The 27899-nt window shown below is 42.5% G+C and overlaps 1 protein-coding gene across 1 annotated transcript in view; it reads right to left on the bottom strand.

Moving 5' to 3' along the window:
• The window catches only part of LOC126176490 (sialin-like), a 116185-nt gene extending 89149 nt beyond the window's left edge, over positions 1 to 27036 (bottom strand). Inside the window, exons 1-2 of the mRNA XM_049923645.1 lie at positions 26940 to 27036; positions 11841 to 12052 (exon numbers count right to left, since the gene is read on the bottom strand). Of these exons, the coding sequence (XP_049779602.1) occupies positions 11841 to 12052; positions 26940 to 26979 (252 nt within the window). The 5' untranslated portion in view covers positions 26980 to 27036. The remainder of the gene's footprint in view (positions 1 to 11840; positions 12053 to 26939) is intronic.
• Positions 27037 to 27899: the final 863 nt, after the last annotated feature.

Genomic DNA, 27899 nt, shown 5'->3' with positions numbered 1-27899 from the left:
TCTGAGAAGCTCATCTGCAGAAACCAGCACGGTTCTAGGAAACAATGGTCATGCGAGACACAGCTGGCCCTCTTCTTGCATGATATATAACAGGTTCTAGATACCGACTCCAGGGTGATGCCATATTTCTCGACTTTCGAAAGGCGGTCGACTCAGTTCCGCACTGTCGCTTGCTGCAAAAAGTGCACGCTTACGGCCTATCCAATGACAAATGCGGTTGGATAAATATTTTTCTAACAGACAGGGAGCAGTATGTCGTCCTTAACGGGGTGACTTCAACAGAAACAAGCGTAACTTCAGGTGTGCCCCAGGGCAGTGTAATAGGTCCGCTGCTTTTTACGATTTACATAAACGATCTAATTGATGGTTTTGACAGCAGCATTAGACTGTTTGCCGATAATGCTGTAGTCTGCTGGAAAGTAGCATCACACGAAAGTCGTGAACAAATCGATGAGGATTTGCAGAAAACAAATGCGTGGTGTAATGACTGGCAGCTATCTCTCAATATTAGTAAGTGTAACCTACTGAGTATAACAAGGCGAAAATCCCCATGAATGCACGAGGATAAAATAAATGCCCAGTCTTTGGGAGCGGTAACATCCGTCAAGTATCTGGGTGTGACTATTCGAAAGGATCTCAAATGGAATGATCAGATTACACAAGTAACGGGCTAGTCGAACTCTAGATTGCGGTTTATTGGTAGAATCCTGAAGCGATGCAGTCCTTCAACAAAGGAATTAGCTTACAAGACGTTAGTTCGTCCAGTCTTAGAGTATTGTTCGTCTGTATGGGGCCCATACCAGTTGGGTCTTATTCAAGAGACTGAGAAGATCCAAAGAAGAGCGGCAAGATTCGTGACTGGTACATTTGGCCATCGCGAGAGCGTTGCAAATCTCATAGAAAGTTTGAAGTGGGACACACTTGCAGATAGATGGCGCGCTAAGCGGAAGGGGCTGCTCACTAAATTCCGAAATCCGATCTTAGCCGAGGATGTAGAGCACGTATTATTACCACCAACTTTCAAATCGCACAATGATCACCATTCATAGATAAGGGATATTAGAGCTCGTACTGAGGCGTTCAGACAGTTTTTCCCTCGCGCGATCCGCGAGTGGAACAGACGGTGGGAAATATAACTGGCGCGAATTGTGCCCTCCGCCACACATCGCTTGGTGGCTAGCGGAGTCTATATGTAGATACCTCCCAACAACGATCAAATTCGGCGATGCTGGATGTAGCCTTATATGTCTAGTCGTTGGTATACGTAATGCACAAAGGAATGTTGTCGAACATAAATATTTTGATGGTCTAGGTGTTACTGCATCGGAAAGTAAAATGTTACATTGGCTTACTGACCAGCAAATCTTTGAATGGGGTCACTCACACGTAAACGTTATTGTGACGCTGTACCCCTTCCCCATGCGCGTCTTTGCAGGTGTGCATTCGGCCCTGACTTCACTCTCGTGGATGACAATGCGCGACCTATCAAAAGGCGCATACGGAAAAGCTCTGGGAACGAAAGGATATTCGGCGAATGAAGTAGCGTGCCCGTTAACCCAAACAATATCATCAAACATGTGTGTGTTGCATTGAAGAGACGTATTGCAACATGTCCGGAAGCTGTCAACCGCGCTGGTGGAAGAATTGAACGCCTTACCACGAGGACTCCTTACCGGCCTTTTGTTCAGAGTGGTAGAACATTGCCGAGTATGTATTGCCTTCCGTGGTGATTACAGACTCTATTAGGAATTTCATCACGCCGTTTGTAATGTCCAGGGAGCGATCATGAATAGCGATGACTAATGCAATCAAGTAAAAGTGTGATTTCTGTATGTGTCATTGCGTATTACTTTCAGTTATTTGTTATACTGTAGTAGTTTTTCCTATGCATGGTCCAAGTTTGATCGAGCTGTGACACAGCAAGCGAAAGTTAATTTCGACCTAATTTTTGCACACAAGCGTATAATGATCACTACCACAAAACGGTAAGATGGTATGCTCGCCTGAAATATTAGAGACAGCTAGGAATGCGTGCTACAGATCTAAATATATCCTTTGGTAGGAAACAATGTAAAAGTAGGATAGTCAAAAACAATCAATGTTTTCATCGGTCAGCAGTCCAACTTTACCCATCTTACATCACTGAAAACTACTCCTCGCATTCACATGGCCCAGAGAAGTTTTTGAAGTTGCAGCTCTATTACAAAACTTTGTCTAGGCAGATCTCGTCGCACTATTTTCGTTGACATTGTGTCCTATAATTACATTCAAGTCAGTACTCACTTCCGTTATTAGGTTCTCTTAATAACAGGCAACAAATTTCGTTGACATGCTTCTATTCGCGTAAGTTTAGTTTTTCTTTCAAGATTGTTTCTAGTAATCAAAAATATTGATGAATTGTGAATTCTATATGATGTCATGACACAAGATACAGTATACACATACTTCCAATTGTACTGTTGTCACAGACTGACGTAACAAACGGAAAGCAAAAGGCTGTCGTCATTGGGCGTCTGTAAGAGTCATCATGGTGGTAGTTCAGCTGAATACCACAACTATCAAAGACTCATTAGCAATCTCAGCTTCTTGTTTCAGAAATTTATACGTAAATGTGTCCACGCTTTTAATAACTTTCCACTTAACCAAGACTTTATTAGACGCAATCTCATACAGACGTTTGCTAGGATCATATCATCATCGCCCATTTCCATTATGCATCTCCGCTTGATCAAAAAGCGTTACAGTTTACGTTTCCTCATGCATAACTGCTGTTCACTCTCACACAGAACTTTCAGTAATTTATTCTCTTATCTCTCTCTGCACTTTATTTAACTACTCTCTTAAAGAAAATATAAGGTGAAAGGCCCTAATCTCAAAGGGTCAGAAATGGCCATTATCTACATCTACATTTACATCTACATACATAATCCGCAAGCCACCGTACGATGCGTGGAGGAAGGCACCGTGTACCGTTGCTTGTCATTTCCTTTTCTGTTCCACTCGCAAATGGAGCGAGGGAAAACAGCCCGTCTCTATGCCGCCGTATGAGCCCTAATTTCTCGTATTTTATCTTCGTGGTCCTTACGTGCAATATATATCGGCGGCAGTAGAATCGTTCGGCAGTCAGTTACAAATGCTCGTTCTCTAAATTTTCTCAATTTGTGTTACCGAAGCGTCTCCATAACACGTGTTATTCGAACCTACCGGCAACAAATCTACACTCCTGGAAATGGAAAAAAGAACACATTGACACCGGTGTGTCAGACCCACCATACTTGCTCCGGACACTGCGAGAGGGCTGTACAAGCAATGATCACACGCACGGCACAGCGGACACACCAGGAACCGCGGTGTTGGCCGTCGAATGGCGCTAGCTGCGCAGCATTTGTGCACCGCCGCCGTCAGTGTCAGCCAGTTTGCCGTGGCATACGGAGCTCCATCGCAGTCTTTAACACTGGTAGCATGCCGCGACAGCGTGGACGTGAACCGTCTGTGCAGTTGACGGACTTTGAGCGAGGGCGTATAGTGGGCATGCGGGAGGCCGGGTGGACGTACCGCCGAATTGCTCAACACGTGGGGCGTGAGGTCTCCACAGTACATCGATGTTGTCGCCAGTGGTCGGCGGAAGGTGCACGTGCCAGTCGACCTGGGACCGGACCGCAGCGACGCACGGATGCACGCCAAGACCGTAGGATCCTACGCAGTGCCGTAGGGGACCGCACCGCCACTTCCCAGCAAATTAGGGACACTGTTGCTCCTGGGGTATCGGCGAGGACCATTCGCAACCGTCTCCATGAAGCTGGGCTACGGTCCCGCACACCGTTAGGCCGTCTTCCGCTCACGCCCCAACATCGTGCAGCCCGCCTCCAGTGGTGTCGCGACAGGCGTGAATGGAGGGACGAATGGAGTGTCGTCTTCAGCGATGAGAGTCGCTTCTGCCTTGGTGCCAATGATGGTCGTATGCGTGTTTGGCGCCGGGCAGGTGAGCGCCACAATCAGGACTGCATACGACAGAGGCACACAGGGCCAACACCCGGCATCATGGTGTGGGGAGCGATCTCCTACACTGGCCGTACACCACTGGTGATCGTCGAGGGGACACTGAATAGTGCACGGTACATCCAAACCGTCATCGAACCCATCGTTCTACCATTCCTAGACCGGCAAGGGAACTTGCTGTTCCAACAGGACAATGCACGTCCGCATGTATCCCGTGCCACCCAACGTGCTCTAGAAGGTGTAAGTCAACTACCCTGGCCAGCAAGATCTCCGGATCTGTCCCCCATTGAGCATGTTTGGGACTGGATGAAACGTCGTCTCACGCGGTCTGCACGTCCAGCACGAACGCTGGTCCAACTGAGGCGCCAGGTGGAAATGGCATGGCTAGCCGTTCCACAGGACTACATCCAGCATCTCTACGATCGTCTCCATGGGAGAATAGCAGCCTGCATTGCTGCGAAAGGTGGATATACACTGTACTAGTGCCGACATTGTGCATGCTCTGTTGCCTGTGTCTATGTGCCTGTGGTTCTGTCAGTGTGATCATGTGATGTATCTGACCCCAGGAATGTGTCAATAAAGTTTCCCCTTCCTGGGACAATGAATTCACGGTGTTCTTATTTCAATTTCCAGGAGTGTAGAAGCCAGCCTATGAGTTGCTTCGATGTCTTCCTACAATCCGACCTGTTACGGATCACAAACACTCGAGTAGTACTCAAGAATAGGTCGTAACAGCGTCCAATATGCGGTTTCCTTTACAGGTGAACCACTGTTTCCTAAATTTCTGCCAATAAATCGAAGTCGATCATTCGCCTTCCCTACTACAACCCTTACATGCTCGTTCCACCTCATATCGCTTTGCAACTTTATGCTCAGATATTCAAAACTCTTAACTACGTCAAGCAGGACACTAGTAATACTTTATCCGAACATTACAGGTTTGACCTTCCTACTCATCCGCATTAACTTACATTTTTATAGATTTAGGGCTAGCTGCCGTTCATAATACCGACTGGAAACTTTGTCTAAATCATCTTGTCTCTTCCTACAGTCACTCAGCATCGACATCTTACCGTACACCACGGCATCATCAGCAAACAACCGGAAATTACTGCCCACTCTGTCAGCCATATCATTTATATGTATAGAGAATAACAACATGAGTTAAACTAATCGTGGCAGTCAAAAGTTTGTTCCTGATGGCAATAGTGGTGATAGGTCTCGAAATCACAAGGAAAGAATCGGATGGTTAAATCGAAAGAAATTTAATGAACTTCAGAACCCACTGCTACATCAGACAACAGAAATTATCTTTACCTCTCCGCATGCTCAGAGACACAGCTAGCGATTTTCTGCCGCTGTCCATTTATTTGAAAGCTCGTTGCTTGAATCTAAGGTCGGGTACAAGCTGACTCGTCCCGCGTAGGAGGAGAACGAGCTCATGAGTTCCCAAGTACAACAACGTACTCACGCCGTTGCCGCTACACATGCAGCCACTATGCACGGCAATTATTGTATACTAATAGAATGACTGATCGGTTAGCAGTGAATATTGTTCTGTTTGTACATTCATTGATATAGATGTATACTTGGAAGTAGGTTTATGTACATTCATGTACGTACCTACAATATACTGTATACATATATCGGGTGATTCACGAAGATACGCAAATATTTTAACACGTTATTCTACAAGTAAAACTAAAGAAAAAACGTCCATACAAACATAGGTCCGCAAACGTTTAGTTATGCAGTTACGGCTAATAAAAGATTTTGCCTGAAATTTAGCAACTTCGCCAATGTGAAGCCATCGCAAAACTGTACGAGGTTAAAGTAAAGAACGATTTCCTTTTATTTTGTTGTTATTGGTCTGGTAAATCTAATAAAACATGTCCCAGACGTGACTCTGTAGTAGTTTTCCAGAACATTCAGAGAAGCAAAGATTATTATACAAGTAAATTTATTTACTTTCCATTAAGAATGTAGAAATATTTATGTCATTGTTGGCAACCGTTAGTGAGTTGTTTCATTCGTTTCCTAACCTTCAAACGAACTAGGTTTCGCTATTGTTCAGTGAAAGAACATAACAACAACAGTGCATTTAAGTGAAACATTTAAGTGAAACCACATAGCAACTGTTGTAGTTTGTAGAGTATTTACGAAATAGGGATGTCTTTCGAATTTGCGACGAAGGAATAAGCCGATATGGTGTTTACTTGTGGCAAATGTGATAGTAATTCTACGGCTGCATTTAACGAATATCGCGTACGTTATCCAACTTGAAGGATTCCGAATGCACGAACCATTTGTCGAGTATTTCGAATGTTACGGGAAACAGATTCTCTACCTAGCGTTCATAATCAGTATGAGCGCTAGATACGTGAAGATGATGATGAGGATATTATCGATGCTGTTCAACGTAGCCCGAGTACCAGTACACGACTTATCTTTCAACGATTAGGCATTTCATAATCTAGGGTATGGCGTACACTGAAGTACAATAATCTGTATCCTCACCAGGACCAAAAAGTGCATCATTCACATCCGGGAGATCCTGCTCTTCGTTTGGAGTTGTGCAATTGGTTAAATACTAATCGGCAGTTTCGCAAACACATTTTATATATTGATCAGGCACTGTTTACTCCAGATGGTATAAACAATTTCCATAACGAGCACGTATGATCTGAAGCAAAAATGCAACAGGGCAACGCAATTTTCATCAGCGATTTAGCATAAATGTATGGTGTGGTATAATCAACACACACTTTATTGGACCATTCATTTTCCCAGGACGTCTAACTGGCGAGACGTACTTACAGTTTCTTCAAGTAGAAATGGCCCGCTTGCTCGAAGATATTCCACTTGCTACGCGGTTGCAAATGTACACTCCTGGAAATTGAAATAAGAACACCGTGAATTCATTGTCCCAGGAAGAGGAAACTTTATTGACACATTCCTGGGGTCAGATACATCACATGATCACACTGACAGAACCACAGGCACATAGACACAGGCAACAGAGCATGCACAATGTCGGCACTAGTACAGTGTATATCCACCTTTCGCAGCAATGCAGGCTGCTATTCTCCCATGGAGACGATCGTAGAGATGCTGGATGTAGTCCTGTGGAACGGCTAGCCATGCCATTTCCACCTGGCGCCTCAGTTGGACCAGCGTTCGTGCTGGACGTGCAGACCGCGTGAGACGACGCTTCATCCAGTCCCAAACATGCTCAATGGGGGACAGATCCGGAGATCTTGCTGGCCAGGGTAGTTGACTTACACCTTCTAGAGCACGTTGGGTGGCACGGGATACATGCGGACGTGCATTGTCCTGTTGGAACAGCAAGTTCCCTTGCCGGTCTAGGAATGGTAGAACGATGGGTTCGATGACGGTTTGGATGTACCGTGCACTATTCAGTGTCCCCTCGACGATCACCAGTGGTGTACGGCCAGTGTAGGAGATCGCTCCCCACACCATGATGCCGGGTGTTGGCCCTGTGTGCCTCGGTCGTATGCAGTCCTGATTGTGGCGCTCACCTGCACGGCGCCAAACACGCATACGACCATCATTGGCACCAAGGCAGAAGCGACTCTCATCGCTGAAGACGACACGTCTCCATTCGTCCCTCCATTCACGCCTGTCGCGACACCACTGGAGGCGGGCTGCACGATGTTGGGGCGTGAGCGGAAGACGGCCTAACGGTGTGCGGGACCGTAGCCCAGCTTCATGGAGACGGTTGCGAATGGTCCTCGCCGATACCCCAGGAGCAACAGTGTCCCTAATTTGCTGGGAAGTGGCGGTGCGGTCCCCTACGGCACTGCGTAGGATCCTACGGTCTTGGCGTGCATCCGTGCGTCGCTGCGGTCCGGTACCAGGTCGACGGGCACGTGCACCTTCCGCCGACCACTGGCGACAACATCGATGTACTGTGGAGACCTCACGCCCCACGTGTTGAGCAATTCGGTGGTACGTCCACCCGGCCTCCCGCATGCCCACTATACGCCCTCGCTCAAAGTCCGTCAACTGCACATACGGTTCACGTCCACGCTGTCGCGGCATGCTACCAGTGTTAAAGACTGCGATGGAGCTCCGTATGCCACGGCAAACTGGCTGACACTGACGGCGGCGGTGCACAAATGCTGCGCAGCTAGCGCCATTCGCCGGCCAACACCGCGGTTCCTGGTGTGTCCGCTGTGCCGTGCGTGTGATCATTGCTTGTACAGCCCTCTCGCAGTGTCCGGAGCAAGTATGGTGGGTCTGACACACCGGTGTCAATGTGTTCTTTTTTCCATTTCCAGGAGTGTATATACACAGGGTGAGTCACCTAACGTTACCGCTGGATATATTTCGTAAACCACATCAAATACTGACAAACCGATTCCACAGACCGAACGTGAGGAGAGGGGCTAGTGTAATTGTTTAATACAAACCATACAAAAATGCACGGAAGTATGTTTTTTAACACAAACCTACGTTTTTTAATGGAACCACGTTAGTTTTGTTAGCACATCTGAACATGTAAACAAATACGTAATCAGTGCCGTTTGTTGCATTGTGAAATGTTAATTACATCCGGAGATATTGTAACCTAAAGTTGACGCTTGAAACCTCCGACGTTCAGTTGCGTGTTGTAACAAACACGGGCCACGGTCGGCGAGCAGCATCTGCAGGGACATGTTTACGATGACGACCGTGTTTACGAGTGTGGCTGTAGTGCACTGTTGTGGTTTGGTCTAGCTGTCGCAGTGTCCGCATATAGCGCTTGTTGCTGTTGTTATTCTGCATTCGTCTCCGCACACAGACCAACTGTAGTACACCGTGTTACCAGACGTCTGTGATAGTGTAGTGTTGTAGGAACTGTGACCATGGTGTATTCGAACTCTGAAAAGGCGGAGATCATATCTATGGCGAGTGTCGACGAAATGCAGCTGAAGCCTGCAGGGTGTATGCAGAACGGTACCCGGACAGGGAGCATCCAACGTGCCGCACATTGCAAAACATCTACCGCCAACTGTATGCAAGAGGTATGGTCGTAGCACGCAAACGGGTCCGTAACAGGCCCGTCACAGGAGAAGCGGGTGCAGTTGGTGTGTTAGCTGCTGTTGCCATGAACCCACACATGAGTACACGGGACATTGCGAGAGCAATGAAGTGAGGACCAATGAGGTGGTCGCCAATGATTCCGCACCATACATTTACAGTCCGCGGTCGCTGTCGCTCTACCTGTCTAAGCCTGCGAGGATTGTCCACGGACCAGTAATGCATGTTCCGTAGATTCACTGCCCCGTGGTTTGTGAAACCCGCTTCATCGGTAAACAGGTAGAACTGCAACGCATTCTCTGTTAATGCCCATTGACAGAATTGTACTCGATGATTAAAGTCATCACCATGTAATTGCTGATGTAGCGACACATGAAACGGGTGAAAGCGGTGACGATGCAGTATGCGCATGACACTACTTTGACTCAGTTCACCGGCTCTCGCAATGTCCCGTGTACTTACGTGTGGGTTCATGGCAACAGCAGCTAACACACCAACTGCACATCAGGATGAAATACATCCTATAAATGGTGATTTATTATTAGAATAAATTTACAGGAGTATTCGACAAAGTACAGAAATTGTATTAGCCCATAAATGCAAGTGTCATGATCAAAATATGCAGAAAAAACGAGCTTTTTGGTTGCAGTGACGTAACAGTGAAGTTGCTCTCTGTGTGGGATTCGTTTGACACAGCACAAATGTTTTCTTATAGTGGAGGTGGAATAAATAAGAGTATAACCAGTTAGTTTGCAATCGACGAAATTTGTGTTTTTCGTCTGAGGTGTGGACTACAGCATAAAACTCATTCCAGACACGACTCTTCCTCTAAGGAAACACGTTTGCAAACGGGTACATTGGAATAATTAATTTTCGTTTTACATCCTCCACAGTCTCACGAAATACAGCTTTCTAAAGGTCGCCTGATTACGACAATCGATCATTTCATCTTGTCAATGCTACTTTACAACAGCATGGTCATGCACTCAGCTTCCATACTAATTCGCAGCTAACCTTACTCTCCTGCATGCGTCAGTAAGCCGGCCGCGGTGGCCGTGCGGTTCTGGCGCTGCAGTCTGGAACCGCGGGACTGCTACGGTCGCAGGTTCGAATCCTGCCTCGGGCATGGGTGTGTGTGATGTCCTTAGGTTAGTTAGGTTTAAGTAGTTCTACGTTGTAGGGGACTTATGACCTAAGATGTTGAGTCCCATAGTGCTCAGAGCCATTTGAACCATTTTGCTTCAGTAAGAGCGTGTGAGTCGACATGTAGGAAGCGCCAAGATGCCAGTGTTTTCAGATCGTCATACAAGGTGCGACAATAAAATAATGAGACTGATTTTCTTTGCAAGATGTGGCAACCCTGCAGGCTTGTGTAGGCACAATATATTTGACTTTGGTCTATAAGCTGCTTCTACTCAAGCGGTACATCGATGCAACTGCTCAGTCGTGAGTTGTGCTGTAATAAGTTAACACATGTTTGTATCTCTCGTTATGGAAATGGATTCGCATAATATTGTGCAACGGTATGCCATTTCTTTTTGCGTTAAATTGGGTGAAAACGCGACGACAACATACTGTAAGTTTCAGAAGGCTTTTGGAGAGTGTCAAGAGCTCAAGTTTTTCGTTGGCATAAAATGTTTAGTGAAGGCAGAACGAATGATGAAGATGAAGACCACAGTGGACGACCATCAACCTCACGGACAGATGTCAACTTGGCCAGGGTGCGTGAACTCGTACGATTTGATCGAAGGTTATCCGTGAAAATGATTGCAGAAGAACTGAACATCAATCGAGAAATGGTTCGTCTAATAATAACTGAAGATCTTGGTATAAGAAAGATTTGTGCAAAAATGGTCCCCAAAAATCTCATACCACCACAGCGAGAAACACGGAAAAATGTGGCAGCTGATCTGTTAGAGCAAACCGAAATCAAACTAGAATGTTGAGCCGTGTTATCACCGGTGATGAAAGTTGTTTTTTTCAGCACGATCCAGAGACAAAACGCCAAAGTTCGCAATTGTGTTCAAAGGGATCACCCAGACCAAAAAAAGCTCGCATGTCAAAGTCAAAAGTGAAATGCATGCTTGTGTGCTTCTTTGATTCATAGAGAATTGTTCATGAAGAGTGGGTGCCTCCTGGAGAAACAGTTAACCAATATTAGTACAATGAAATTTTAGAAAGATTTCGCAAAAGAGTTCTTCGTGTCCGTGCCAGCATTGCTGATAATTAGATTCTGCATTACGATAATGCGCCATCCCATACTGCTCTGTCAGTACAGCAATTTTTAACCTCAAAACAAAATTCAGAACTACCACAGCCACCTTATTCACCAGATATCGCTCCATGCGATTTTTTTCTATTTCCAAGAGTCAAAACGGCGGTCAAGAGACACCGTTTTTAAACAACACAAGATGTCCAAAAAACTGTGACGCGGGTCTTGGAGGTTATTACAGAAGTCGATTTCCAGAAATGTTACGATCAATGGCAGACGCTCTAGAAAAAGTGTGTGCATTCAGAAGGGAACTACTTTGAAGGAGGCAATTAATCTTGAGTAAAACGATAAGCAACATTTTTTTCACATCAGTCTCATTACTTTATTGTCGCACCTCATACTCTCTGTAACTACAGCAGGAAGGACGTGTGTTGGTATAGCATTGGCGTATCAGCAACGGCTTGATTTGTAAAATATACGACCCACAACATTAGACTCTTATTAGCTAATTTTATGATCTCTATGCTACGCGCAGATTCATCCGGCTGCCTGACCCATGGCACACTTTACGTCTGTCGCAACTCACCTTGTGTCCGTCCGGACCATTGAGCACCAGCTCGCCTGGGCAGGAGTCTGGGTCACGGATCAGCTGCGTACCTCCAGTGGCGTCTCTCTCCTGCAACGCCGTCCCATTGACCATGTTGACGATGGCCACCGAGATGTTGACGCGCGTTGCGTAGCTGATGGCCAGACCCGACAAGTTCAGCAGCAGGATGGTGTAGCGCGTCTTCCAGAAGCCTGCGACGTGAACCAAATTGTCTTCATCATTGTCTCAGCTGAGTTAGCTAGTATATTAGTTAGTTAGTAACATGTTCCATGGAGCATCTTGACAATTCTCCTATCGAAATAATGAGGAATGAGAGAGTTCACAGGATATTTATACATGATTGTTGTTAACATTAATGAACGTATTATTTTTTAGTCCTCCTCGTTCAACTATACAGTACTTAGCAACGAGGACTTTTTTTAAAATAAAAAAATCGTCCATGAAAGAGTTGCCCATGATGAAATATTTTAGGTTAGATTTAAATCTGGCCTTGTTACCTGTTAGACATTTTATGTTAATGGGCAAATCAAAAATTTTTGCTGCTGTGTACTGAACTTCTGTTTGAACCACTGCCAGCTTCAGTAATTAGTAATAAAGGTAATTTTTTCCTGTAGTGTTGCAGTATGAACATCGCCATTCTTTTCAAATTGTGATGAATAATTTAAGATAAACGTCATTATGGAATGTACAGGGTGATCCAGCTGCCCCTTACGGTTAATTTTGTGCGACACACACTATAGCTGCACCAGGAACGTTACCCACACAGGCGGCAGTCACGTAAATGATATAAGCTCCTTCTTAGAGCATTAGGAGACTATTAGCAAATGGAATCATAGTGTAAAAAGAAAAGTGAGGATTGGCTACAAACTACACGGTATTTTTGGACCAAAATGTACCTTACCTCTGCTATACTTATCCAAGGGTCTCCTGCCTTTCTTTGTATAATTCATGGTGTAGTCAAATAGCTTTTGTATGTCACTGCAAGTTTATTCGATTTAGAGTATTTCATTTTTCGTAAAAGGTTCAAAGGTTATATACTGGGGAGTTGGTACTCCACGCTTACCATTTTGATATTTACTGTTAATTTCGTTGAGTCCGATGTTGAAACACACTTTATAAGGCAACGATTCTGAACCATTTACGAAAGGTAAAGGTATTTGCTGTTCATAGTTTGAAAAGTGGTAGTATGAACCAAAAGAAGAAAAAAAATTGTCCGATAAACAGCGGCTCTAAAGGGTATACCTTACGGGCTACGAGTACCTCTAGATCTTCGCCCCTGAGAAACACATCTCTTCTACTCAACAACTGCTCACAGTTCTTAAGGTAAGGAATTTGGAGCATTGGACCACATGCTTACTAGACAATTTTTTTTTGTTTTGTTTTGGCGTCCGCCTGCCTAGCCGGATGGTAACGTGCTTGCCTTTCATGCAGTGCGCCCGGGTTCGATTCCCAGCCGGATTGGAGATTTTCTCCGCTCTTGGACTGAGCGTTCTGCTATCCTCATAATCATTTCATCCTTATCATCGGAACGCGGATCGCCCATTGTGACGTCGACTGCAATAAGGTTCGCACTCGGCGGCCGAACTTCCCCAGATGGGGCCTCCCGGCCAGTAATGCCACACGCTCATTTCATTTCTTGTTTTGGTCCGTACTACCTCCTCCCAACAAATAGAAACCAAAGAGCTCGCCGTAGAAGAGATTTTTTCACAGTATCAACGATTAAGAAGTGCACATAGTTCTCAAGGTACGCATTTCAGAGCCCTTGTTTACTAGACTTTCTTTCCTCGAATGATCGTTCCTGTCATATTCCTGAATAATGAAGATTCCTACTGGGGCACGCAGTAAGTAGAACCTGCGAATGGCAAAAAAGTTAGTGCCCAGACACTCATTGATGACACAGAAACTGATATGACTGTAGCGAAGCAAAAGAAAAAAAAAACGCGGAACGCCATTTTCATATATTCTTGTAGAAAGGAGGATCTAAATGTACAGCTCCCGCTTAATTCTTACACCACTTCAGAAATGAGTGATAAGAATGTTAATGGCTGTGGTGTCTGGAAACAGCTGAGGTCACTAAAACTGGTGAGGTCTCAGGGCGTGATGGAGTCCCTGTCAGATTGTATTCAGAAGTTGCAGCCGACCTAGCCCCTCCCTTAACCATAATACATCGTAGATCATTACAACAAAGGCACAGCTCACACCCATCTTCGTTCAATATCATTAACATGCGCCTGTTTCAGAATCTTAGAACATATTCCGAGCTCAAACGTAATGAGATATCCATAATAGTATAACCTTATCGACGGCATTAATTAAGAATTCCGTAAACAGCGGTCACAAAACTAAATCACGCTTTTCGCGTAAGACATCATGAAAGCCAATCTAACGGCATTCATGGGGGTGTAGTATTTACTGATTGCTGAAAAGCATTGGACTCTGCACTACACTAACGATTATTAACGAAGGTACCAGCATATGAGGTATCAATTTGTGTCTGGAAAGAGGATTTTGTGGTGGGAAGTCATCGATAGATGAAGTAGACACAGAGGCATTTAAGCAACCATGCATCAAGTTTCCCATATGCGAATGGGGTAAGAAGGAAAACTAACACGTGTTTCGATGGGAATTACTCTTTGCCATGTACTTATCATTGGTTTGCGGACTATGTCATATCTTTGGTTGCAGACGAGACGCTGTCATTTCGCGCTACGGTAAAGCTATTAATCGGATCTATATTACGCAATAAATAAGTGTATTCCGCTTCAGAATACAGAAATTTCACGATTCCAGTCGGATTACTACTTAAATGTGAAAATTTAGTAACAAGATAAATCACACATTCAGGTTTTAATTTGTTTACGATAAAAACGGGGCAACTTTCGTCTTGATCTTTTTTGTTTACATTTCTATTACGTGAAAAATGCTAAGTGCGAAGTACTTTGCGTTTATACACAGAAATTAAGGCGAGTTTGATTTCCGATAAATTTATATAAGGTTATTCAGCGTTAGAAGAAACAACCGGTGTGCTTCATTTGTTTGCGTATTTCCTCGTGTGTGAAGTACTGCTCTCAGAAAAGTCATTTATAATTGTTACAGTGTATACGTATCCGCAATAAGAAACGTTCGAACATTGTTACAAATCTAAATAATTACACACAACATAACATGAAAAAGAGAGCAAATGACAGTGTGTGGAGTTTTTAATATTAATTTTATGAAATATTCAAATAAAATTAGAGTTTGGAAATGTTACTTAACACTTTCAGCAAGTAATGTTAATATTACCATGAGATTACGAAGGGAAGTAATACTCTAACAAACAAAATTTTTGTTTGGGAACATGTAAAGGTGATATGAATGTTTATCCAGCAGTGAATGATCTCTGTGACCATATGCACAAGTAGCAATGCTAAACAACTTACCTGATCACAGTTAGAGCAATTAATATACAGACAACACACAGCTTTAAGGTAGTAATACAGGAAACAGACTGGAGGGATGTGAACCAGATGTAGAAGTATGAAACCGGAATTTGGTTGCAATAATTACACGACTGTTGTTTGAAACTAATAAACAACATTTTATACAAAATAATCTCCGTTACTATTTATACATTTCTCCCACATCTCCGGCAGGCTATGAGTGGACAAGGCAAAAAAAAAAAAGTTCTTTCGAAGCGCACCAGTAAGCGAGCCATTCTCGTACATTTTCATACGAATTGAAGCATTGTTCAGCGACAGCGTGTCCCAGTGATGCAAACAGGCGGTAATCGGACGAAGCCAAGTCTGGAGAATAAGCCGTATTTCCTAGTATTTCCCAACTGAACGCCTCGATCGCTTCCCAACCCGTTTTGTTGTATGTGATGGAGCGTTATCATGGAGCAATATGACTTTGTGTTGCCTTCCATATTCCGGTCGTTTTTCACGTAACGCTCGATTTAAATCGATCATTTGCTGTTGGTAGCGATCGGTGTTAACGGTTTCACCAGGTTTTAGCAGCTCATAATAGATGACACCCTTGTGATCCCACCAATCACATAACATTGTCTTCTTTCCAAAGCGATTTGGTCTTCCCAGTGGATGTCGATGGTTTGTCTGGATTGACCCAGAATATACAACGCTTAGGATTCTCAAAATCATCACCTGTCACTATTTGTTGGAGAAACAACTTTCTTTTGTTTCTGGCGAGCAGCATTTCACAAGTGGTCTTTCGGTCTGCTTGTTGTCTTTCATTCAGTTCATGCGGAACCTGTTTTCCAACTTTCTGCACCTCTCACATAGCTTTTAACCTAAAAGAAACGGCTTTCTGCGTCGCATTCAATTGTTTCGCGAGTTCCTGTTGGGTTTGAGTATCATCTTCATCTTATAACGCCTGAAACTCGTTGTCTTCGAACTTTTTCGGTGGTTTCCAACGCTCGTAGTTTCTCGCATCAAAATCAACACTTTTGAATTTTTTTAATCATTCGAAACACCGTGTTTTCCCAAGAGCATGTCGGTCGAAAGCTTCGACAAGCATTCGATGCTGTTCTGCAGCAGTTTTCTTGAAATGATAACAGAAAACCAACGCTGTCCGCTAACCGTAGTTCGTAGGCATGAAACTCGACGTGTTTACGGGTTTGAAACAAGCACCGATGTTGTTGTGTGTTGACATTCGTCGTCAGCCGTTACAGGAAGGAGATGGCGCTGCAGGCGCGGTCTCATGGGCTCTACAATAGCTGCTAGCACCATCTATAGGGAAATTCCGGTTTCATACTTCTTCACCTGGTATAATGTGGAAGTTGTCAGTTCTAAATTTAGTGTATATTTTTCGCTCAGTCTTTAACAGCTGCTTTCTCAATAAAGAATAAAGTATGGTAGTAATAAAACATAAGAAAGCCCTAGATTACAAATGAAAACAAAATATTATGTGCAAGAAATAAACTGTTTTGTTAAGACAAACAGAGAAATTGGACTGCTCACAAATTACAAGAAATACTGTTTTATCTTAAGGAAAGTGTTTAAAACATCTTTCTATAATATCTGAAATGATTAATTTATGTAACAAAATTAAATATATATGTGCAATTATTAAAAGAGAATTTTGTTGTTATACAAAACAGCCAAATAATAAACGACAGCAGTCAGGTAGCCAATACATTTAACAATTCCTTCCTTGAAGTGGCTTAGAATCTTGCTAACGACACTAGGGGCTTGGGCAATGATACAAAACGCAAGGAACAATACGTAAATACAGGCAAGCTACAATAACTCCAAGCTCTTCCAAAGAAATACGGAATGTAATGAACTCCCTCAAAATAAAAAATCGTTACGGAGTTGATATTATCTCGTGTAAAGCACTAAAATCTTGTTCTTCATATAGTCATCATCGTCAGCTAGTTCAGTCACTTGCTGATACGGCCTCTTCGAGCCGGGGTGTAACATAGCATAACGCCAGGTTCTTCCATTTCTGTCGATTCTGAGCTTCCAGTTGCCAGCTGAATCCAGCTGCCCTTCGTAAGTCTCTGCCCATTTGTCCAGAGATATTTCAGTGTTTCTTTTTTGGTAAATTGGAAAAAAATGGCCAGCCCAGCGCCATTTCAAGGAATCTGCTCTTTCCATTATGTCACTGATTTTGGTTGTGCGTCTAATGTTTACTAATTTCTTTCTGTCTTTCCATGTGTAACCCAACATATATCCTTCCATGCCTCTTTGAGCTACTATGACTTTTCTGGCACTGAACTCATTTAATATCCATGTCTCACAGTCGTAAGCTCTTACTGGTAACATACATGGATGAAAAACCCCTTTGCTTCAGATCAGCCGACATCTTAGGCCTAAGAACTGAAGAGCTCCCTTCAGTTTGCTAGCCAATATCGAAACAGTTCTGGTTTTAAGTTTCCTTTCATGTTTACAAGCTGAGGGAAACAGACATATTCTGTGACCCTTTTCAATTGTTACTGCCAACACATTTATTTTTCTCGGCTGTCCGTTCGCTCCTCATGCTCTTGGTTTTGTCATAGTTCATTTTGACACCAAATTTAGAGCAGACTACTGCAAGTTCGCTAACTAGTATTCGCTATACTGCTCACAAACAGAACAATATCTTCAGCAAATATCAGGTTTTTAAATATTTCCCAGAACTTGGATGCCCTTTGTTTTTCAATTAAATTTAGATACTGCTTCTTCTAGGACTGACAAAAATAGTTTTGGAGATACGGAGCCACCTTGTGTTAAGCGCTATTCAATGGGAAACTCTACATCTACATCCACACCTACATGGCTACTCTGCAAATCACATCTGACAGAGAGTTCGTCGCACGATCCTCACACTAATTCTCTACTATTCCAATCTCGAACAGCGTGCGGAAAAAAGGAACATCTATATCTTTCCGTGCGAACTCTGATTTCGCTTAATTTATTATGATGATCTTTTCTCCCTAAGTAGCTCGTCGTCAACAAAATGTTTTCGTAATAGAAGGAGAAAGTTGGTGATTGAAATTTCGTGAGAAGATCCTGCAGAACGGCCTTTGTTTTGATGATTTCCACCCCAAATCCTGTATCATGTCCGTGACACTATCTCTCGATGAACTCCGTTAACACTATCTGGTAAGGATCCCACACTGCGCAGCAGTACTCCAAACGAGGACGGGAAAATGTAGTGTAGGCAGCCTCTTTAGTAGATGTGTTGCACCTTCTAAGTGTTCTACCAATAGAACCAATCTTTGGTTTGCGTTCCCCACAACAGTTTCTGTGTGTTCTTTTCAGTTTAAGTTGTTCGTAATTGTAATTCCTGCGAATTTAGATGAATGTACGGCGTTTAGGTTTGATTGATTTACCGTGTAACCGAATTTTAACGGATTCCTTTTCGCACTCATTTGGATAACCTCACATTTTTCTTTATTTGGTGTCAGTTGCCAATTTCCACACCATACAGATATCTTCCCTAAATAGTTTTGCAATTGGTTTTGATCTTCTGATGCCTTTATTAGACATAAACGACAACATCATCTGCAAACATCATAATATGGCTGCTCAGATTGTCTCCTAAATCATTTATGTAGATAAGAAGCCACAGAGGACCTATAACGCTACCATGGGGAACGACAGAATGCACTTCTGTTTCACTCGATGACTTTCCGTCATTTCCTACGAACTGTGACCTCTCTGACAGAAAATTACGAATATAGTCGCATAACTAAGACGATATTCCATAAGCACGCAATTTGATTACAGATCGCTTGTGGGGTACGGTGTCAAAAGCATTCTGGAAATCTAGAAATACGAAATCAACATGAAATCCCTTGTCGATAGCACTCAACGGTTCATGTGCAAAGAGCTAACAGTGTATCACAAATGTTTTCCAAATACGTGCTATGTACCGGTAGGCCGTCCTCTTCGAGGTAATTCATAACCTTCGAACACAATATATCTTCCAAAATCCTGCTGCTTTTCGAAGTTAGTGATATGGGGCTGTAATTTAGTGGATTATTCCAATTGCGTCTCTTGAATATTGGTGTGGCCTGTGCAACATTCCAGTCTTTGGGTACGGATCTTTCGTCGAGCGATCGGTTGTATGTAACTGTTGTATATGGAACTATTACATCAACATAGTTTGAAAGGAACCTAATTGGTATACAGTCTGGACCGGAAGAATTGCTTTTATTAAGTGATTAAGTTGTTTCACTTCTCATGTTGGTAGCTGTTCTTGATTACTTTGAAAGGAACCTCATTGGTATACAGTCTAGACCGAAAGAGTTGCTTTTATTAAGTGATTAAATTGTTTCACTACTAATGTTGATTCGAAGTCTGGAATATTTGTTTCGTCTTCTTTGGTGAAGAAATTTAGGAAGGCTGTCTTTCGTAACTCTGCTTTAGTAACACTATTATCGATAGTATTTCCATTGCCATCGCGCAGAGTAGGCATTAATTGTGTCTTGCCGCTAGCATACTTTTCATACGGCCAGGATCTCTTTGGATTTTCTGCCAAGTTTAGAGACAAAGTTTCGTTGTGGAAACTATTATAAACATCTCGCATTGAAGTCCAAGCTAAATTTTGAGCTTCTGTAAAAGATAGTCAATTTTGGAGATTTTGCTTTCGTTTAAATTTGGTATGCTTTTCCTGTTGTTGTTGCAATAGTGTTTTGACATGCTCTGTGCGCCATGGGGGATCAGCTCTGAACTTCTGTCGATGCTATTTATCTGAATTCAAGTCACATCTGGTCTACACTTTCTGTAACACCTATTTTCGACCTTTTTTTGTATCTGTATCAATATTTTTATGTCAATTTGTAGTGTTGCTTATGTAGAGTTACCGTTACATTAGATTGTTAATTTGGAAGGAGTGAATATTCTCTTTCAGGAAGGCGCCAAGCGAGTTTTTATCTGCTTCTTTGAATACGTATGTTTTTCCTTTATTTGTAGAGGATTTGGGAGTTGAAATTCATGGAATTCTGCTAGATAAGCTCAAGTATTATGGTATCAGAGATCATGATGGTAACTGGTTTTCATCCAGTCTATCTAAACAACTGCAGAATGTTGCATTAAAAAACTCCTGGAATCTAAACAATTAAAAGAGCCCCTTAAGAATGGGCAGTAATCACGACAGGCGTATCACAAGGATCGATATTGGGTTGATAATGTTCTTGTTGTATACCCGGTGAATCGCTTAAAACTTGCACAGCAAATAATGTGTAAATGGAAAGTGGTATTGCTGTGCGGTTTTCACGGAATGGATTGTTAGTCAGAGGTTCGTACTGTTCGGCGATAAACGGATTGTAATAATACTTAGAAACCGTATTTTTTGTGCAAACACACACTGTTTTCAGTGGAACAACACTTATTTTCATTAACAGACTAAAATTCGGATAAATTGGAATGTCAATGGTGTTTCTTGCAGGATTGTAGTGCAAGTCATTTACGAGATATCATATTTTGAAAAGTTCCCACGACGAAACTAGTACAGTCTCTATGGTAGCACAAACTAAAGAACAATACAAGTGCACAACCTAGTTAAGTGGATTCTGATCAGTAACGAGATAATTAGCCATCACAGTTTGTGTTCAAAACGACCAACACAGCGGCAATACACGCTTCCAGTCTGGCATGAACGACTGCTGCACACGTGCTAGTATTTCAGCGGAGATGTCCGAGCAGGCTGCAGTAATAGGTCGTTGCGTATCGTCGGGTGCAGTTGGTATGTTCTTGTAGACAGCGTCATCAAGCTTAACCCACAGAAAAAAGTCTGCGGGCGTCAAATCAGGGCAACTGGCAGACTAAGTTATAAGTCCTCTGCGTCCAGTCCAACGATTTGTAAACAGTTTATGAAGACATGCAGTAGTACTTCGTGCACTATGGGCTGGACAGCCATCGTGTTGGTATCACAGATTCCTCCTAGTCTGCAGAGGAACGTCTTCTATCATCCATCGAAGATGGTCTTTTAGGACGCTGCGATACATGTGCGCCTTCTGTGTTCCGCCTATGAAACACGGACCAATGAGCTGATGGTTCACTATCCCACACCACATGTTTTCACTCCATGGACGCTGACCTTCCACCTGAAGAAACCAACGGGGACTGTCAACAGACCAATAGAGTTTGTTTCAGCAGTTTACCTGGCCATGATTGGTAAATGTGGCTTCATCAGTGAACAAGAATATGGGTACATGATACATCTGGAGTAACCTGTCTTAATGCCCATGTACAAAAGCAAACACAGTTCTCATAATCATTTCCATGCAGCTCCTGATGGGAGAAATGTGACAGGACTGGAACCTAGGTCGATGGAGGATGCGTAGGACACTTGCGTGACATGCAACTTCCTCTTGAGACTGCGCGGGAGCTAACGTGCGTATCAACTGCCACAGAAGCTTTGAAATTAATTTTCCCCTGTTCTGTCGTTACTTGTTTCTTTCTGTTATGTTGCCTAGATGTTGCACTAGCAGCTTCACGTAACTGGCAGAGGAAGTTGATAAATAATGCACCATATGTTTGACGTCTGTTGGCATATGTTGCCGCATACGCCGTACAGCATCGAACTGCATTCTTTCAACACACTCCACGCACCTTGGGCATGTCGGTTTTTTCTGCGCTGGTGAACCCTGCAGCTGGACTGTTACACACTAACTGACTAGTAAGTAGCAGTGCGCTAAAGGTACACACAACCATATTGTAAGCAAATATAACATCATACCTAGCAACTACGCAGATTGAATGACACAAACAAGTGTCGGTGTGAAAACTTTTTAAAATATAATAACTCGTAAATGATTTGCACTAGACTCTTGGAACAGATACCACTGACATTGTAATTTGCCCTACTTTTAGCGCGTTAATGTTATTAGCGATGGTTCCATTTAAAAAGTGTATATTTGCACAAAAAATATTTTTTAAGTTTTATTGCAATCCCTGACTACCAATCCATTCTGTGAAAACCGCACATCAATAGCACTTTCCATTTCTGCAGTCTTTGTGGTGCAAGTTTTAGGTGATTCACTCTGTGTAAAATATCTTCGAGCACATATCCAAAAAGCAGATATTATTCTCGTTGTTTACGATGTACATTTTGTAATCAAGCCTAAATCAGTAACTTCAAAACATGAAATGTAAATACTGTTTGATTGAAAATTAATAACTGGTTCAGTGTAAATGTACTGTCACTATTTTTTGATAAAACACAATACACAGTGTTAAAAGAAAAGAAAAAAATCCTTGCGTCTATATTTATGTGCTGCTCCATGACTCTGCTGTCAATATCTTTATTCTTGGCTTGTGTGTAACTTCTGTGTTTTTCTTACAGTAAATGTGTTGTTTTTCCGTATCCAGGGTGCAATTACAAAGCTAATAAAATGTTTTCTTGCCTTTAAATAATATTTTTCATCAGGTTATGGGCCCAGTACACGTGTAAAGGCAAACAACACAGTTTAATTAAAACAATATTGGAAATGAGCGTATGTCTGTAAAGAAACATGACTGCTAGCGGCGATTATAAGGTCAGCATTGATAAGCTTGAAGGACCTGACGACTGGGCCAAATGGAAATGCATATTTCTATGGTGCTACGTTCATATGGACTAGAAGATATTATTAACGGTACACGTGAACGTGTAGAGTTGCCGCAAGATGCGACAAGTGAACAAAAAGAAGCGTATGTGGAATGGCTCAAGGACGACGCAAAGGCAGCAAGTCTTATAGCAAGTGCGCTAAGTAAAACTGTTGCAGAACTCGTCTTAACGCGCAAGAATGCTAAAGAAATCTGGGACAAATTACGCGCCCGATTTGAACGTAGCAGTACTCAGCGTTTGAATATGTTGATTGAAACATTTTCCCGTGTTAAACGTGATTAATCTGAAGAAAATAAAGAATTAACAGAATTTCTAAAAGCAGAAGTTGCTGAATCTTCTAATGAAGAGAAACAGAAGAATAAAAGACAACGAAGAAAACCAACCTGGATGGAAAGTGGTGAATTTTGTATGGCAACAAAAGTTGATGCACTTGGATACAAAGATCCAAACTGTTTTTCAGAAATATTGCAGTCAAACGAGAAGGAAGAATGGATGCAAGCTATTAGTGAAGAACTTCAATCACTTAAGGAAAACAATACCTGGGTGCTGGTTGACCGTCCGAAGAATGCCAAAGTATTGCAAAACCGCTGGGTTCTACGGCGAAAGGTCGCAGTCAATGGAGGTACTCGCTTTAAAGCCAGATTGGTTGCAAAAGGCTGTATTCAGAAAGCAGGAATTGATTATGACGACGCCTTTAGCCCTGTGGCACGTTATGACACCATACGAACTCTGTTGGCTGTAGCTGCTTCAAAGAAAATGCTGCTAGAACAATTCGATGTAAAGACAGCTTTTTTGAATGGAATACTTGAAGATGAAGTATATATGGAACAACCAGAAGGTTTCGAAGATGGTACAGGCCGAGTATGTTTCTTAAAAAAAGGTCTTTATGGGTTGAAGCAAGCGCCACGTTGCTGGAACAAACGTTTTGTTGAGTTCATGAAGAAAGCTGGTTTTTCAAACAGTGATGCAGACCCATGCCTATTTTATCGTAGACGAAATGGAAATAGCCTTTATGTGGCAACCTACGTTGATGATGGCCTGATTGTCGGCAGTAACAAGAAAGAAATTGCTGTTTTTATGGATGTTTTACAACATGAATTCGAAATAACAACTGGCAGTCTTGACAATTTTCTTGGCATAAAAATAAAGCAATATGAAGATGGAGCAATAATGATAAGTCAAGAGAAATACACAGAAGAAATTCTGCAAAGATTTCGAATGGCAGAATGCAATACAATCTCAACTCCTATTGGACGTGAGGACAATAATCAAAACGAAGAAGTTTCGTCATCTGTACCCTACCGTGAAGCAATTGGTTGTCTCATGTACCTTTCAACAGTAACTCGTCCAGACATCACTTCTGCAGTCAATAAAGCTGCTCGAGCTATGGAGAAACCAACCACTGAAGACTGGAATAGAGTAAAGCGCATTTTCCGGTATTTGAAAGGGACCTTAAATTTTGGAATTGTATATAATAAAAAAGAAGAGTTAAAGATTTACGCTGATGCAGCTTTCGCAGGTGATAACCGGACAAGGCGCTCAACAACTGGAATTCTTGCAAAGTACCCAGGTGGTGCAGTGTCATGGACAAGTCAGTTGCAGAAAGTAGTGGCCACATCCACAACCGAGGTGAAGGAGCAAAAGAGTTAGTTTGGTTACGTCGTCTGCTATCAGAATTAGTGGAAATGTTGGGGCAGCCTCCAGTTCTTTACATTGACAATGCTAGTGCATTGAAGTTGGCAAAAAATCCAGAATATCATCGACATTCTAAACATATAGAGGTCCGACATTTCTATGTTCGTGAAAGACATCTGAACGGTGAGATTTTCTTGGAACACATTGATGGACACAACCAGTTGGCAGATATTTTGACGAAACCTCTTGAACGAGTTCGATTTAATTTTCTATGTTCAGAAATTGGCATGCAAGAGACAAAGCAACAATTTCATGATTTTTTCTTTTCGAGGAAGTGTTAAAAGAAAAGAAAAAAATCCTTGCGTCTATATTTATGTGCTGCTCCATGACTCTGCTGTCAATATCTTTATTCTTGGCTTGTGTGTAACTTCTGTGTTTTTCTTACAGTAAATGTGTTGTTTTTCCGTACCAGGGTGTAATTACAAAGCTAATAAAATGTTTTCTTGCCTTTAAATAATTTTTTCATCACACACAACTCCACAAATCCTGACCATGCCTTCAGAAATAATGCATGCAGTAAATGAAACAGACTATTCTAAATTTTTAGGTGTTAAAATTGATAAAAATGTGAACTGGAAGTCACTTGTTACAGATATTCGTAAATGTCTGCAACTTTTGCGTTACGGATAGCAAAGTTTGGAGACGAAAATGTTGAACTGGTGTTCCCATTTTTATTCGCTAATTATGGCACGATATTCTGGGGTAACTCGTCATGGAGGAGAAAAGTGTTTGTTGCACTGAAGCGTGCAATCAGAATAATACTTGGTATCATCTCTACAGCTTTTTGTTGACGTCTCTTTAACCAGTTGCGAATATTGACAACAGACTAAAATTACAGTTACTTCCTCATGAAGTTTGTTGTGAACAGTGATTTTCAGTTTGAAAACAACAGTAACATTCATAAACATAAGGCTAGAAGGAGAAATAATTTACACTATGCATCATTCATCCTTAGTGTGGCACCGGAACGCGTGAGATACTCAGCCATAAAAAATTTTCATAAGAGAGAGAGAGAGAGAGAGAGAGAGAGAGAGAGAGAGAGGGAGAGGGAGATAGAGAGAGAGAGGGACTGAACAGAGTTAACTATAAGCCACTGTATGCATGGAAAAAACACTTAAGTAATCATGTAAACGGTCACCATGTTACAATATTTTATGCTGAGATGGTGTGCTATATCCGCAAAGCTGATGTGTTCCATATCGCAGTGAGAGGACTCAGTTATGATCCACAGAACATGCAAGTAACTAATGAACTAGATGTAGACATAGATGTAGATGTAAATGTGATACTGACAGGCGTCAACAGTGACAACAGGGCAATTAATGGTACTATCTATAGGCTCGTATTATAATAACGCCACGTTTTACTATTGTACAGAATTATTCCGTGAGGATATACAGATGTGCAGGTTTGTCGGCGGAGGTTAAATGAATTAGTCTGAGATAAATACGTACGACATTCATGGTAAAGACATGAAAACAGAGTACAAACTTCAGTTTTTCAGAAAAAATCTTATCTTTTCGAGATTAGTTAACCAATAGACATCCCCTTTTGCGTCTCAAATAAATTACTTTGTTTACTTACGACAACAGTAAGATAAATGCAAACCTTCAACACCTGCTTGCCAGTGCACATCACGTGACGCACGCCGAGGATTATGAGTTCAGACACATTTACGTGGAGGTCATTATAATGTGATACAACAATGTAAAAACGCTCATTGACGCTTTATTTACAATATGGCATCTGTAACAGTATTTAGGCCCCATTCGTATCTTTCTGTGTTTTGATAGCGTGGATCATGTGGCACTGCAGGATTTCACACTCTTTCACTTTCTACTTCCATCATAATCATCATCATTATCATCACCTGTACATGACTGTCAACGATCGTGCGAGAGCCACAGACATGATGACAAGTTGGACACGTGTCAGACAACGATGTGAACCAAGAATGTATGCAGGATCTGAGGTATGATTGGGGTAGGGGGGCGAATCATGTTACTATGGTCCGCCCCACGAGATGTCCACTGCCCACGGTCAGAGTGTCGAGGGCAGGGTAAGAAGGAAGTGCCTTGTGCGCTTGTGCATTATCAGTAGCGACCTTCTGGCGGCAAATGTTAGCCGTCTCGTTGTTAGTTTTGTAAACTTCATGATGATTTCATGGAAACGATTAGGAAATTGCAAGAAAGAACGCAATTGATTAATGAAGAGATTTGGAGATGTTAAGAAAGTAAAAACAGTCAGGGCAAGTAACGAGCCTAAACGTACTGTTTAAACGTGAGAAGAAAAGAAGGAGATTAGAAAAAAACCAGTGACATAAACACGTTGTAAACAATGGCTCACCCGCGCTGTCCTGCGGCGCCGCCGTCACAGCTGTTGTCATTCTGTTTCTGAAGTATACCACTCGACTGCTGGAGGCCTGTTTCGCGACTCGCGCTTTCGCCACCGACTCCACGGTTCTGCGCTAGTGTGCCAGTTTTTATTCACTCAGAAGCTTCCACAAGAAAATGTGAAGAGTGGTGAAGAAGAACGAGGAGAGACGTATTGTAACAGAAGCTGAGACGCTCAAGAAATCACCCAGATTCCTCTGTCACAAACTTGTGTTATGTAACAGCCACATTACATCATTTTACATGTGAACTTGACTGCTTGCTAGGCCGTATGAATCTCCTGTCCTGCTGGAGGCGAAGCTTAATGCGTACTAAGCACAGCGCAAACAACTTTTCACGTCTGGTGGCTCACGTGTCATAGGAGAGGAGCGCGCAGCTACACCTGCTAAACCCTGTTCACACGTTTCACTTATCGTTACTACAGAAAGCGAAACATCGGAGCGGAGATTTTGCTTCACGTCGACAGCTACTTGTACACATCAAAATAAAGCATAATGTGAGAAACACGTGTCTCATTCCCGTTGCTGCTTCCGAACTTGTACTACCATGCTTATTTAAGGCTAATTTACGTGTATTTACGTACTCCACAAGTCACTGTACAGTGCATGGGAGAGGGTATTAAATGCCAATATTATGAGAAGTAATAGCCCGTATGCAAGTATATGTGTCCTAGTTGTGTTATCTCCTCACATGATTCCTAGACGATATATACATTCAGAGCAGCTTACCGGTCGCAGAATCTTCTTCGACCATAGGTTGTATAAATTTACCCAACAGGGTTTGATAAATCAAGAATCTATAAATCATCACGTTGCAAGCTCTGTTACGCTCGGTGTAATGATCAGAAATAAAAGGTGTATGATGAGACACTGTCGACGGGTTTGCCCTTTGACAAGCCTTGCATACAACCAAG

The sequence above is a fragment of the Schistocerca cancellata genome, chromosome 3, assembly GCF_023864275.1.
Source record: "Schistocerca cancellata isolate TAMUIC-IGC-003103 chromosome 3, iqSchCanc2.1, whole genome shotgun sequence".
Classification (NCBI taxonomy): Eukaryota; Metazoa; Arthropoda; class Insecta; order Orthoptera; family Acrididae; genus Schistocerca; species Schistocerca cancellata.
Note: the sequence above shows the minus strand (reverse complement) of the source record. Positions and strands in the feature narration are given on the sequence as shown.